This window comes from Silene latifolia, chromosome 3 (genome assembly GCF_048544455.1).
Source record: "Silene latifolia isolate original U9 population chromosome 3, ASM4854445v1, whole genome shotgun sequence".
NCBI lineage: Eukaryota > Viridiplantae > Streptophyta > Magnoliopsida > Caryophyllales > Caryophyllaceae > Silene > Silene latifolia.
Window position 1 is genome coordinate 8,533,929 of NC_133528.1, and position 15,750 is coordinate 8,549,678.

At 36.8% G+C, this 15,750-nt stretch overlaps 2 protein-coding genes and 1 pseudogene across 2 annotated transcripts; all 3 read right to left on the reverse strand.

The window, feature by feature from the left end:
• Nucleotides 1-1,460: 1,460 nt before the first annotated feature.
• Nucleotides 1,461-5,665, reverse strand: LOC141647068 (cytochrome P450 72A397-like; annotated as a pseudogene).
• A 778-nt stretch (nucleotides 5,666-6,443) lies between these two features.
• Nucleotides 6,444-9,866, reverse strand: LOC141645882 (cytochrome P450 72A397-like). The gene is made up of 5 exons (XM_074454050.1): nucleotides 9,457-9,866; nucleotides 7,936-8,153; nucleotides 7,599-7,843; nucleotides 7,129-7,516; nucleotides 6,444-6,924 (listed from the first exon to the last, which is right to left on the reverse strand). The coding sequence occupies exons 1-5, from the start codon at nucleotides 9,734-9,736 to the stop codon at nucleotides 6,496-6,498; spliced, it is 1,560 nt and encodes a 519-aa protein (XP_074310151.1). The 5' UTR covers nucleotides 9,737-9,866; the 3' UTR covers nucleotides 6,444-6,495.
• Nucleotides 9,867-11,492: 1,626 nt separating this feature from the next.
• Nucleotides 11,493-15,614, reverse strand: LOC141647065 (cytochrome P450 72A397-like). Its single transcript, XM_074455097.1, has 5 exons — nucleotides 15,199-15,614; nucleotides 13,475-13,692; nucleotides 13,148-13,392; nucleotides 12,659-13,055; nucleotides 11,493-12,252 (listed from the first exon to the last, which is right to left on the reverse strand). The coding sequence occupies exons 1-5, from the start codon at nucleotides 15,476-15,478 to the stop codon at nucleotides 11,821-11,823; spliced, it is 1,572 nt and encodes a 523-aa protein (XP_074311198.1). The 5' UTR covers nucleotides 15,479-15,614; the 3' UTR covers nucleotides 11,493-11,820.
• Between the last annotated feature and the right edge of the window lie 136 nt (nucleotides 15,615-15,750).

Consider the following 15,750-nt stretch of genomic DNA (forward strand, 5'->3'; position numbering starts at 1 on the left):
GCCGTTCGACGATAATCTTCATTTTCGCTAGTTCTTCATCGAATGATAATGCTCCAATCACTATCACGGAAGCAACGATGTCGGTTTGCGTCGTCGAGGGCACTTCAACACTTCTTGTGTTCGCATCGGTGAGTAGATCGCCGAAGTTGTCACCAAGGGTTGTGGATCTTTGAACATAAGAATCAGATGGCGCGCCTATCCTCTTTTCGGCGGAATTCTTCACTGAAGCCATTGAGATGAGTTTGACGATTTTGATGTGGAGAAAGAGATGAGCGGTAGAGATGGTCCCACCGGGCGTGCCAAATTTGTTACATGTTTCGACAAAGTGGGCAACATGCTGTTTCGGGTTGCCTTTTCCGTCGAATTGCTGAAACTTTGGCGGCTTGTATCCGAGAGGCATCATCAAGTTATCAACCCTCCTAGTATACGGTTTCATGTAGAGGTGATTGTCTTTTGGACTTCCGCCGAACTTTTCTTTTTCCAATGTGGGATACTCACATGTGCCTTTATCATGGGTGAGCTGTATCTTGACACTCCCCCTCACATGTGAGGTCCCTGTTCAGGCAGATTGGATTTTTTTTAAGTCTTTCGTCCAACTGCATTTTTTCTGGCCCAGTTTTTCTTTTTTGTATTTTTCATGCCCAGGTCTTTGTTTTAGTTTTTTCGACCATGGGCTTGTTCTTGATGATTGATTTTGACGAGGGGTTAATAAGAAAATTTACCACTCGTTAAAATTGATAAGAAAATGATAACAATCTTTTTTCTTTGAAATCTGATTAACATTCTTCAACGTTGTTCAAGGTGGTACTTGATTTATTTGGGGTCCGAAAAAATTAACGTTCCCCAGATCTTGAAATTGACGGATAATTTTCCGTTTTATTGATATTTGTTAGGTTCGATTAGTGTTCCTGCAAATTAACACATATTCGACAAGTCCGAAAAACTTAACGTTCTTGTTCGAAGAAATTTTTTAACGAGTTTTATACTCGTTTCTTACCTACCTTTGACTGCACGATTTCGAGTGCTTGACGTCGGGATTTGAGGAGAAGAACGATTTGGTGGAGGAGGGTCGCTTGACTTGATCTCCGCAGATGAGTTGATGGAGGGTCGTTGGACTTGCTGACCTTTGATGATTTGACTCCTTGGTGAAAACGACGATGGCACGAGATTTGAAGTGCTTCGATGTCGATCCTTGGAGACGATGCTTTGATCTTCTTTCTTGATGGAACTTAGAAGGATTTGATTTGCAGAGAGAATGAATTTTCTAGTCTTCTCCTTTTCTCCTCTATGTTTTCCAATCCTGTAAAATGAAGAGGAATCTCATATTTATAGAGAAGAGCCTCTTAAAACCCAAGCTTTGGTGGGCTTGGACTTGGTAGTCATTTTGGTCCATTTTAGTGTCCGGAACACATTCAGGTGGATTTGACCCATTTTGTCGGGCTTTACCATTTTAATGAATCGGACTCGGACTTCAATAAATAAAATGGACTAATTTAATTAAATACGATGTGGTAGGAGCTAATGGGGTCGAAGAAGTATGGAAGTGGTAGGAGCATGGGTGTAAGATGGTGAAAGCTCGAAGGAAAACCGCTGTAAAAGCATAGCTACAGCAATCTTAGCTTCAATCAGGGCAAAATTTTGGCCAATGCATATCCTTGGCCCTCCACTAAAAGGGAAAAATGATAGATTCCCCTTGGTTGCCTTTAAAATACCTTCCGAAAACCTATCTGGTTTGAATTCCATCACGTCGTCACCCCAAAGTTTCGGATCCTTATGCACTTGGTAAATCGATAGACCAATCGAAGCACCTTTAGGCACACATAGGTGACCTAGCATTGTATCATGGTCATATACTCTTCGAGAAACTGTAAGCGCGGGAGGATATAATCGTAACACTTCGTATAGTATCATAGTCATCACCTATGCAAACACAACAACATTTACAATAAATTAGCAATATTTTCTCCTATTATCGGTAGAAAATACTTCTGGCCAACACCAAAATAAACAAGGTACATAAACAAGAACGAAAACCAATTTTCTCACCGACTTTAGATGGTTTACGCCATCAACATCCGGTAGGTTATGTCCAAATACAGACAAAATTTCCTCTCGGGCTTTCGTTTGCCAATCTTGGTGCTTGCTAAGCAAAATCATCGTCCACACTATTAACACAGACGTGGTCTCCTGACCGGCAAAGTAGAACAACTTACACTCATCAATCATATCCCTGAAACTCATTGCAAGACGCTTGTTACCCGTCCCATGCCTTTGGGTCTCCTTTAAATTGGACTCCAATAGTATCCCCAACAAGGCAACAAGTCATCCTTAGCCGCTTCCCCGGCATCCATCGCCTTCTTCCTTTTGTCAATTATTCCTTTAAGTAAACTTTGAATTTCATCATCCACTTTTTTCATTTGCCTGTTCGTCTTTGTTGGCACATATCTAGAACAATATTTTTTTCGGTGTCAAATGAGCAGCAAGGGCATTATTACAATACATGACGGAGGGGGATTCAGGGGAGGGGGCAAATGAAAAAAGTGGATGATGAAATTAATTTATTTAAATATACGAGTTTGACAAAACTACCGGGTTAACCGTAAAAATAGCAGGAGTAGTTAAAGAAACAACTTTAACCGAATAAGTACTAAACGTAATAGTATTAACAGGGGAGGTATACTATTAACAACGGGAGAGGGAGTGGTGAACGTGTCTCATAATTTTACATTTCATCGTAATTTCAAGATATAAATTGTAAATGTATATGTTAACCAAATTTAGCGAATCATATTTCATAGAAAATAAAATTTAAATGGTAAATAAAGGTAGCCCGAACGTAGCGGGCACCAAACCTAGTTAAGCGTAATTCACAAACCAATCTACACAATATTAATAGGAATATTTATAATAGTTGGGCCTCAACCATAACCCTTAAGGTTTTGGTTGAGATGGTTCATCTATCATGATATCAGAGACAGTGTGACCGTAGGTCACCTCAAAACCCCTCAAAAACTCAAAGTGGAACCCCAGCACACAGTACGAGGGAGCCGGTGCACAACCAACCACTCTTCAAGCCCAATGAGCATTTGAGTGAGGGAGCCGTAATAGGAATATTTATAATAGTTGGGCCTCAACCATAACTTTAAGGTTTTGGTTGAGATGGTTCATCTATCAAATATATATGCCGTGATTCGTATAACTTACCTCCATCCAGGTATATAAACGGATTGAACTAGGCGCATAGTGATCTGAGCTTGTTCCTTGAGAAGTTCAAATATCCTTCTTCCTTCCTCAAAGCTACTACCAAACGCAGCTCGTGAGATAACATCTGCAGTTAAGTCCATAATATCCGGCCACACATCTAACTCAACAGAACCAGTTTCCGACATCAAATTATCCCATTTGTCGATCAACTCTGTGACACTACCACGGAATGCTGGAAGCATAAGCTGCATTGCGGAAGCATTTCAGAATCAAAAGCCGCAAAAAAAAAAACAAAAAAAAACTAGGGAGTACCATAACTTAATCCGATGAGTAGCTACCTTTAACTTCTCCATATGAAATGCAGGGTTAATAAGCTTCCTATGCATGGCCCATTTCTCACCCTCAAGGCTAACAAGTCCAGGAGCAAGTAATCGAATAAGTGGGTTTGTGCTAGGCTTTCGGAATTCATTCATCCTAGTGAATACCTCCCTTATTAGCTCCGGTTGAGTGATGTTGATAACCGGAACAGGTCCCATCCATGTAAAACAATTTTGACCTATAACATGTACAAAACAATGTTTATTTATTTGGTCTCTTAGAATGACATTCGACTATGGTACTACTACAAAATTATCGGCTCCCAATCTACTACTACTAAATTATCGGTTATGCACAATGTGATCTTAATTGTTAAGTGAGAGTTGATAATAAGGGTGTGCTTAGAGATGGAAGTGAGCACGTGGGCTGGCACGCCCTAACACGAACCATGACTCATTATGGCATGTCACGGGATTTCGCACAGCCAACACGATGCAACACGGCACTTCCTGGGCCTCTGGCCGTGCCAAGGTCTTATTTCGATGACACGACCCACTGACATCTCCTGGGCATATCACGCTCGGGGCCTCGGGCCGTGCGAAGGCCTTATGAACATACAAATAACCTTGCCTAGGCCCCGCCGCGTGCCAACCGACAGCTCATGGGCTGGTACAGTGGGCTGACCCTCTGACACCCCTCCAAAGTTCAAATCATAAAGTAAAAGGGAGAATGGGTTGTGTCCATATGTGGACTACTAGGCTGACACACCAAAAACAAATAAAAGAACAATTAGTCTTGCTGAAGACGGGTCGGAGCAAGTGACGGGTAATGTTACTCACAAAACGGATAGGGGGACAAGGTGGGGACACCCCCATGTGCTTCCCTCTCTTCTCTATTTGGGTCATTTGTGAGAGGAAATGGTATCCGTCACTTCAAAGTGACGGATACGTGCCGTCTTCAATGAAATTTTGTGATAAAAGAATCACAAATTCTCACTTGGGGACGCCATCTCATTTTCCTTAAATCAATAGTTAATGCATGTAGGCGTCAACATCAGACTTATACATCAGATCAGCTGAATAATTAAATTCAAAACCTAAACATAAACAGTTGAATAAAATCTCAATATTATACGGAGTGGTTAGCAATAATTATCCCTAAAGACCGATTTGGCGATTTATAAACCATAATAATAAAATAACAATGGTTGTAGTTCCGTACATACAATCATACCACAATAATAACAACTGTTTTGTCCCCTTTAATATTGTCTTCTAGTACAAAATATAATAAATTATATTTTTAGTAAATTAGATGAAAAGATAACTAACATAAAAACTCCAGATGAAAGTGAACCAAAATATAATAACCTATTTTGTTTTAAAAATTGACTTGGACTAACTTTTTTATATAAGCCGAAATGTTATTTATCAAACACTATTATTTTGATCAATTAAGCTAACTGAAATACATTGCCAAACATAATCCTACCCTATTTTTATGGAGGGGCGAATATTATGCTGACGGCTATTGAACTCTCAGTTACTCAGATCATAACTATCATCCTTTGTGACTCGTGACTTTACCAGCTAGCCTAACTAACATCTATAAACTACTATACTTACACAAATCCTCATTATAGACGGGGATATCTTACTTAACAGTTAATACATACTCCGTAGTACTCTATAATAAAAAGACAATTAATTAATTAATTGCGAATTAAACCAAAAAAAAAAGATTAAAGAAATACTAACCATATTTATCAACATGTTGATGAAGGAAAGGAAGAACACGAGTAATAAAATCATTAGTAAAAGGTATTGGTTTTTTACGAGCTTCATCACGCATTTTAAAGGTATCCTTTAAATCTCCATATAAAGGCCTATATGAATTACCATTAAGCCCTTGTTCTCTAAGTTTTTTCTCAAGCTTCTTAGGTTTCAACCATGCCCAATTTAGTAATTTCCATGCTATTATCAAAATTAATGCAATACATGATATTATTATTGAAATAACATAATATTGTTTCATCATATTCATTTGGGTTTTTAGATTTTTTTTGTGATTTAATTGGGAAGAAATTTGGAAAAAAAGACCAAAAATTTAGAAAGAAGAAGTGGAGGGAGTAGTAGTTCCTTATAGATTAGATTATTTTGCATGGACCAACGTGTCATATATATAGTCGACCAATATATATGGAAGTAATTTGTTTATCAAAAATTCCAATATTCGTCACAAGCTTGTAATGGTCAAATATAACCCACTTGAATAGATAAAAATAAGTCATTTATAATTTTTTAGGTATTCTGATTTTTTTTTTTTAATATATTTGAAACGTTACAAGCTTATAACAGATATACCTATCAAAAGGAGACTTACTGTTTATTTATTATGGTACTAGAACAGGGTAGACCACGAAAAACAAACCTAACTCTACTCGAATGATCTATCGTGATATTTGAAAGACCAAATTGCAAAATTGAAATGAGATTAGAAGCACAAATTCTCATTATAGATGAACACTATCCATCTATAACTATAGACGGATAGTGTTCCTCTTACAAATAAAAGTAGGTAGTGCAAGTTGGTAGAAAATGGATAACCCAACTTGCTCTCCCACTTTAATTTTGTGAAAGGGCTACTATCCGTCTATAGCTATAGACTGATAGTGGCCGTCGAAGTATGAATTAAATTAAGGTAATTTCAGTCAAACTTTGAACCTAATCTACATTGACCCGTTTTGAAATGAGCTAATCATAATTGCTCAATATGATGAGAATTTGAGCATGTTTAGCGTCACTTTAATAAAACTGTTTATTTTAAAAATGAATTGTATGTTATTTCATCGAACAACTTGTGATATTTTATTGAATAAAGTGTGTTATTTTTAAGGGGTCCTCAATTCTAGAAAAAGACCGTCCTGACATGATTCCATTTCTATATTTAAGAATAAGCTGAGTTGCACAATCTTCAAAGACGGTGAACAATGAGATGAGCCCCATATTGGGGATAGAGAATCAAAGAAGTGGTAGGAGCATGGGTGTAAGACGGTGAAAGCTCGAAAGAAAACCGCTGTAAAAGCATAGCCAGAACTATCTTAGCTTCAACCAGGGCAAAATTTTGGCCAATGCATATTCTTGGCCCTCCATTAAAGGGGAAGAATGATAGGTTTTCCTTGGTCGCATTCAAAATTCCTTCCGAAAATCTATCTGGTTTGAATTCATTCACATCGTCACCCCAAAGTTTAGGATCGTGATGAACTTGGTATATCGACAGGCTCACCATACCACTTTCTGGCACACAGAGGTTACCGAGCATTGTATCTTGGTCATTTATTCTTCGAGAAATTGAGAGCACTGGAGGATATAATCTCAACACTTCGTATAGTATCATCGTCACCTATGTCAATCAACAGAACATTTCAGTAATTAGTATGACGACAGCACTGGCATAGGGATATCAATAATAAGGAATAAATATAATAGTTGGGCCTGATGGTTCATCTATCATGGTATCAGAGTCAACGTGACCATAGGTCACGAGTTCGAATCCTGGCAACCTTACTGATTAATCAAAAGGGAGGAATTTTGAACCATAACTCACCGATTTCAGATGGTTTACACCATCAACATCCGGTAGTAGGTTCTTTCCAAATGCCGACAAAATTTCTTCTCGAGCTTTCATTTGCCAATCTTGGTGCTTACTCAACAAAATCATCGTCCACACTAGCAACACGGAAGTAGTCTCCTGACCAGCAAAGTAGAATAACTTACACTCATCAATCATATCCCTGAAACTCATTGCAAGGTGCTTGTTCCCATGGCTTTGAGTCTCCTTGAAATTTGACTCCATTAATATCCCCAACAAGTCATTCTTAGCAGCTTCTCCGCCATCCATCGCTTTCTTCCTCTTGTTGATTATTCCTATTAGTAAACCTTGGATTTCCTCATTGATCTTTTTCATTTGCCTGTTATTCTTTGTGGGCACATATCTAATAAAACCACATGAACATCGATTTTAGCGTAATTTACAAACCACATAAATACATAATGCGATGATTAATTTTGACTTACTTCCATCCGGGTATATAAATAGATTGAAAGAGGCGTACAGTCATCTGAGTTTGTTCTTTGAGAAGTTCAAATATCCGCCTTCCCTCCTCAAAGCTACTACCAAATGCAGCTCGAGAAATAACATCAGCAGTTAGGTTCGTAATATCCGGCCACACATCTAACTCAATAGAACTGGTTTCAGACATCGAATTTTCCCATTTGCCAATCAACTCTGTGACACTAGTATGGAAAGCTGGAAGCATAAGCTGAACCGAACATTGTTGAAGCGTTTTAGAATTAAAAACTGCGGCCGAAAAAACAGCTATACAAAAGTAGATGTATCATGTATAGTGTATACCTTTAACTTTTCCATATGGAATGCAGGGTTAATAAGCTTCCTATGCATTGCCCATTTCTCGCCCTCAAGTCTTACAAGGCCAGGGACAAGTAATCGAGCAAGCGGGTTCTTTTTCACCTTCGGAAACTCATTCATCCTAGAGAAAACCTCCCTTATTAGCTCCGGTTGAGTAATGTTTATAACCGGAACAGGGCCCGACCATGTAAAGCAATTTTGACCTACAACCATGTAACACAATGTTCACTTTGCCTACCGTTGCAGAATATTATCTTAACATAAACAAGATCCATAATTTATATATTCTCTAATATGATTATGACCACCATTCAACTTTAATATGAAAAATGTGCATGGTACGCAAATTAATATATAGAGTGCCAGTACTTGATGAAATTCAAACATTATGTTTTAGCTTGAAGAGCTTCCTAGTGCCATGGTAATTAATATACTCCGTATACCTGAGTGTCGAACACTGGTACGCAATAACAACAGTAATGTGACAATAAGATCATAGCAATAACCCTTTTAGTAATAGAAGTAATTACAACAATTTCAATTGGAAAGCATACAAGTTGTAGCATGAAAAGAATCAGATCTAATAGAGGCACGGAGTATAAATCAAACGAGTTCGATAAATTTTGTGAAGATGAAGGTATAGCATATCAGCTTAGTGTCGTTTATACGCCACAATAAAATGGTGTGTCTGAAAGGAAAAATAAAATTGTTATGGAGAAGGCGCGGTGCATGCTTTTTGAGAAGAAAATGCATAAAATATGGTGAGGTTGTAAATACAGCCGGAGATCTTCTTAATAGATGTCCAACAAAGACATTGAGAGATAAAACACCTTTTAAAGCATGGAAAATCACAAGCCTACAGTAAACACCTTAGAATATTCGGCTCTTTGTGTTATAAACATGTCCTCCAACAAGGATGTTTTTCAATATGTGTCCCCACCAACTTCTCCTAAAACACCACAAACTTCGTCTTTGACTTCCAAGAAGTTATACAGAGTTCAAGCAAGTTCTTCCAGCAATAGGTAAAAGACTTGTAACTGATTTGTACGACAATAATGTCGCAATCTACGAAAATTCATGTTATGTTGCGGTTTATGAACCTAACAACTATCATGAAACCTATGAACATCAAGAATGGAGAGATGCAATGGAAGAGGAGCTTAAGATGCATGATTGAAAAAAATCATACTTGGGATCTCATAGAAAGGCCAAAACATAGGGATGGTCAAAGTCAAATGGGTCTTTAGAACTAGATTCAATCCAAATGGTTCTGTTCAAATATACAAAGCAAAGCTTTGTAGTAAAAGGTTATTCTCAAGTCTCAACAGTAACATATTGACTACACTGAGACGTTTGCCCTTGCTATAAGACATGATATAATACGAACCTTAATTGCTTAAAGCCAGATCTATTTATAAGTGCATGACATATAAGAGGTTGACATCGAGACTCAGTCGAGCGCTTGTTAAATATTAACCAAAATAAAGATAAAAAGAAAAGACTAACCATATTTTGCAACTTGTTGATGAAGAAAAGGTAGAACACGAGTAATATAATCATTAGTAAAAGGAATTGGTTTTTGTCGAGCTTCATCACGCATTTTGAAAGTCTCCTTCAAATCACCATAAAAAAGCTTATATGAATTACCATTAAGCCCTTGTTGTCTAAGTTTTTTCTCAAGCTTTTTGGGTTTCAACCATGCCCAATTTAGTAATTTCCATGCACATGTCAAAATTAAAGCAATGCATGATATTATTATTGCACTAGTATAATATTCTTTGATCATATTTATTGGGTTTTTTTTTGTAATTTTTGTGATGAACTAATTGGGAAGAAAATGAAAAATGGGTATGCAAATTGTGGGAGAGGCAAGTAACTAAGTTGAGAGAGTGGTACGTATATTATTTTGATTATTAGATTATTATATTGTTGTGAAGGGACGGAGAAACGGGGCATTATTAGTGATGAACATGAAGGCAATAATTTAATCTGGTCTCCAAAACGAAACTTCCTCTAATTTTGACCGCATTTTCCAACTACTATATATATATATATATATATATATATATATATATATATATATTATATTTTCTTTTGTCTGGTAAAATATACTCCCTCCTATTCATTATATTCTTCCATATTTCCTTATTCGGATTATGCGGGTTTTCTTCCCTATTTCCTTTTTTGGGCTGATTTGTGTAGTCCAAATTAAATTGCATGTGGGGTAGTGTGTTTTGTGTGATCCAAATTCATTTTCTTATTTCTTGTACAAAAAGAAAAGGGGAAGAATATAGTGAATAGAAGACGAACTTACAACTTACAATCATTTGAAAATTTTAAAAAAAAAAATCAGAAAAATGTTCACTTCCAAATACACTTTAGAGGTGATTATGGGCTGAGCCCATACAGACTTTGGCCGGGCATGGATGAGAAAAACGGCCCATATGTGTGGGCTGAGCCAAACCGGGCGAAATGAATGGTCCTATTTAGAGAGTCCAAACCCGTCCCTTACGGCTAAATCGAGCTTTTGAACCTAAATGGGCTTTTCAACCATAAAATCGACGACATACGGAAAGACATAAGTAGCCTAATGCATTCAATTAATGTTTTTTTAGGTTTTAAAATCGTGTAAAATATGATGAAATATTGAAATGTATATAATTATACGGAGTACTAGAAAAACATAATAAAAGAGAATCATCGCCACACTAAAATCATTAATCAAGTACTAGTAAATATGATTCATGTTATGCAAACATCGTTTTAAAATTTCAATAAATACACATTAGTTTTTAAAGAGTTATTTTTAACTTTAACGCTATTTTCACAAACTTTATGAGAAAAAATTATCCATTTATTAATTAAAGCGGGCCGGGCCAAAACTTGGGCCACGCCCTTGGCCCAAACTCAGCCCGAAATGGCCTAAATAAAAAGCCCAAGCCCTTTTTAAAAACGAGTTGGGCCGGGCCGTACTTTTAGGCTTGGATCATTTGATTAGCACTATTACACTTGCAGTTGGATAGTTGTTGAAAAAATTAGAAAAACGCTTTTTTACTTATATAAGTCGAAAACAGGAGTATTTTTTTTTTTTTTTTACATAACTATAGATCTACAAATTTATAACTTGGGAAAGCAAAAAGAAGATTAGAAGGCGAGATTTACAATAAACCGTGAAACTTTTAAAAGAAAAAAAGATTAGAAAACGAGATTTCTAAGTTCTTAATTGTCGTTTAGTTTATAAACCAAAATTCTAAATATAACATGTTATAAATTGTTTTATAAAATTATTATATATAACAATATAACTATGTAATTTTACACAAGTTTAAAACTAAAAATAGAAAAATAGCAATAACAAAGTATTTTTTTAGGAAGTCTTATGCAGACAAAGTCAACAAACATTACATATATTGGGAAAACTCAAATGAATGAAGAGGTCACATTATAGATGTTGAGACTTGAGATGCTTTCAATTACTCCCTTCGTCTCGATCATTTATCTACGTTTTGTTAATTGTTTGTAAAAAGTATTGGAATCAAAGGTAAACAACTAACGAGTACAAATGGATAGATAAAGAGATGACTAATACATTCTATAATAATACAGGTAAACAAATGTAAAATGTTCAAACAAGCTTGTACATATAAGTTACTCTGTAATACTAACACACACACATTTTAGCAACACATTCGACATATCTCAAAATCGATAATTTTTCTATACATGTATTAGTCCGACTAGTACTCCGAACTATATAATACTCCGTACCCTGTAATTTCTAGTACTCCGAACAAGTCTGAACTATGTAATACTAATCGCGGTACTGCATATCCTTAAACACGACGTAGAATAAGCTGAGTTACACAGTCTTCAAAGACGGCGAACAATGAGATGAGCTCCATACTGGGGTTGGAGAATCAAAGAAGTGGTAGGAGCATGGGTGTAAGATGGTGAAAGCTCGAAAGAGAACCGCTGCAAAAGCATAGCCAGAGCTATCTTAGCTTCAACCAGTGCAAAATTTTGGCCAATGCATATTCTTGGCCCTCCTATAAAGGGGAAGAATGATAGGTTTCCCTTGGTCGCTTTCAAAATACCTTCCGAAAATCTATCTGGTTTGAATTCATTCACATCGTCACCCCAAAGTTTGGGATCGTGATGTACTTGGTATATCGACAGGCTCACCATAGCACCTTCTGGCACACACAGGTTATTACTGAGTATTGTATCTTGATCATATATTCTTCGAGAAACTGAGAGCACTGGAGGATATAATCTCAACACTTCGTATAGTATCATCGTCACCTATGTCAAACAACAAAACATTTCAGTAATTAGTAAGTCAAACTCGATCGTTATGCTAAAATGAGGCGCAAAAGTGTCTGACGACAGCATGGGTATAGGGTAACACAAATTCTCATTGAAGACGTTTACTATCGTCAGAAGCTGAAGACGGATAATGCCTCTCTCACAATATGCAAGTGGCAAATCAGGTGGGAATTAAATGGAGCACCCCACTTACCCTCCCACTTGTGATATTGTGAGAGGGGCACTATCCATCTACAGCTTGTGACGCATAGTGTCCGTCTTCAATGAGACAAGCTTGATGCTTGCTCAACAAAATCACCGATTTCAGATGGTTTACGCCATCATAATAGGGATATCAAAAAGGGGGAATATCGAAAAGGGGGAATTTTGAACCATAACTCACCGATTTCAGATGGTTTACGCCATCAACATCCGGTAGGTTTTGTCCAAATACAGACAAAATTTCTTCTCGAGCTTTCATTTGCCAATCTTGATGCTTGCTCAACAAAATCATCGTCCACACTAGCAACACGGAAGTGGTCTCCTGACCCGCAAAGTAGAATAACTTACACTCATCGATCATATCCCTGAAACTCATTAAAAGACGCTTGTTATTCCCATGGCTTTGGCTTAATTGAGTCTCCTTGATATTCGACTCCATTAATATCCCCAACAAGTCATTTTTAGCCGCTTCCCCGGCATCCATCGCCTTCTTCCTCTTGTCGATTATTCCTTTTAGTAAACCTTGGATGTCCTCATCGATCTTTTTCATTTGCCTGTTATTCTTTGTTGGCACGTATCTAAAACCATATGATCGAACATCAATTTTAGCGTAATTTACAAACCACAATACGACGAGAAGAATAGAATGAGATGATTCATTTTAACTTACTTCCATCCGGGTATATAAACAGATTGAAAGAGGCGTATAGTCATCTGAGTTTGTTCCTTGAGAAGTTCAAATATCCGTCTTCCCTCCTCAAAGCTACTACCAAATGCAGCTCGAGAAATAACATCCGCAGTTAGGTTCGTGATATCCGGCCACACATCTAACTCACTAGAACCGGTTTCAGACATTGAATTTTCCCATTTATCGGTCAATTCTGTAACACTAGCACGGAAAGCTGGTAGCATAAGCTGCAACAAAAATTGTCGAAGCATTTTAGAATCAAAAATTGCCGAAAAAACAGCTATACAAAACCAGGGGAATAAGGTATACCTTTAACTTCTCCATATGGAATGCAGGGTTAATAAGCTTCCTATGCATCGCCCATTTCTCGCCCTCAAGGCTTACAAGGCCAGGAACAAGTAATCGAATAAGCGGATTTGTTCTCGCCTTCTGAAATTCGCTTATCCTAGTAAAGACCTCCCTTATTAGCTCTGGTTGAGTAATGTTTATAACCGGAACCGGGCCCAACCATGTAAAGCAATTTTGACCTGCAACCATGTAATACAATGTTCACTTGGCCGACCTTTGCATAATACTCCGTATTCTCTAATTAATACTCCGTATGATTAACGAACATGTAATGGTATAACAGAAACTCGAATAAAGTTAAGGTTTCTTATTACTAAAACCTTTGAAATATCCGTTCTCCAACATAGGAAACTGTCCCTGCTAGCCCCTCCCTAGCTCCACCGTTTTACATACTACCTAAAGATCTAGTAAAGGACCACCATTCAACTATTTTCTTAAAAAATGTGGATGGTTTTAAGCTTAAGAGTTCTCTAATATCTGAATATTGAGTGTCGAACACAGGTACGCGAATAACATAGCTATAACCCTTTTGTTACTACCACAACATCAATGATTAAAGCATACAAACAAGGTCAACAAACACTAATGAGTAGATGTTGAGATGCTTCCAATTACAATTCTTCATACATACTCCTAATCATAACATTAAATCAATAAATAATGCATGTGGGCATCAACATCATAATAATTATACATCTAATGAAGTAATGAACGCTAAATCTCTAAATTAAACATATGAATACGGATTTATTTGATCACTAATTATTCTATAAGACCGCTAGTGTAAAACAACTTTATAATACCATATATTTTACACCTTATTTGACGATGATAATATATTGCTTGTACAACTATTATAAGGCCATGGTACGTTGTTTACCAGATAATTTATGACATAATACATGACATCATAGCTTACGTCAATTTAATAGTAGTAGCTAATTCTTCACTAAAAACTCTACAACCCAATAGTTCTTATTTGTGACGGCACTATTCCGTCATAAGCTTATGACCACTCATAAGGAGTAAGTGGAAGGGCAAGTTGGAAAGGGCTTTGAGAGGTCACAAGGTTGTGACCGTCCCCGGCAAAACAATGTCCGCTAATACGGAGAAGCTAAATAAAGGACAATTATGAAATTGAAAATGAAATGACCCTACCAGCTGATAATTATAAATCATGGTAGTATGAAAGGGGCTTAATCAGAAGTCTCGTGTTCGAGCACTCTAATGCAGCAGTGTTAAAACCTGGGCCATGAGAAAGAGCTTTACTACCCTAGACTCCTAGAGGTCCTACTCGGGTTGAATTCGGACTAAATCGGATGTTCAACAGCTCTACACCAAAAAAACATACAACATGTCCGCTAAATTCATGGACCCTAAATAAAGGCATGGCATTATAGTATGCCACGCTTTTATGAATCCTACTGCATGGCATATTAGAGGCTGATATCGAAATTCAGTATATATAACTCGGCGGCATTTAGTGGTGGAGCGAGGGGGCTACCAGCCTAGCAGGGGCGGTCGCCTCCGGTGACGTTTGAAAATCTCGAAATTTTTAGTTAAAATTTTCGAATTTTTTTAAGGCCCCTTATAATACAGTATCCTCTCACCTCTGGTGACTTAAAATTCTGACTCCGTCACTGGTGACCACCTATAAATCAACTTAAAGATAAAAAAACACTAACCGTATTTACCAACATGTTGATGAAGAAAAGGAAGAACACGAGTAATATAATCATTAGTAAAAGGAATTGGTTTTTCTCTTGCTTCATCACGCATTTTGAAAGTATCCTTCAAATCACCATATAAAGGCCTATATGAATTACCATTAAGCCCTTGTTCTCTAAGTTGTTTCTCAAGCTTCTTGGGCTTCAACCATCCCCAATTTAGCAATTTCCATGCCCATATCAAAATTAAAACTACAAATGATATTAATATTGCACTACCATAATATATTTTCATCATATTTATTGTTTTTTTTTTTTTTTTTTTAAAATTTTTGTAATAATATTAAAAGATGAGATTTATTAAAAATTGGTTATCGAAATTGTGGAAGAGACAAGTAAGTTGATAGAGTTGAATGGAGTATTATTTTGGTGTTGTGGATTAATGGAGAAACGTGGCATTTATATACTGAAGGGTATGAAGGCAATAATAAAATAAAAATAATAATAATAATCAATTAGAAAGTGATTGTTTATCAACGTATTTAATCTTGTTTCCTCTTATTATATGTC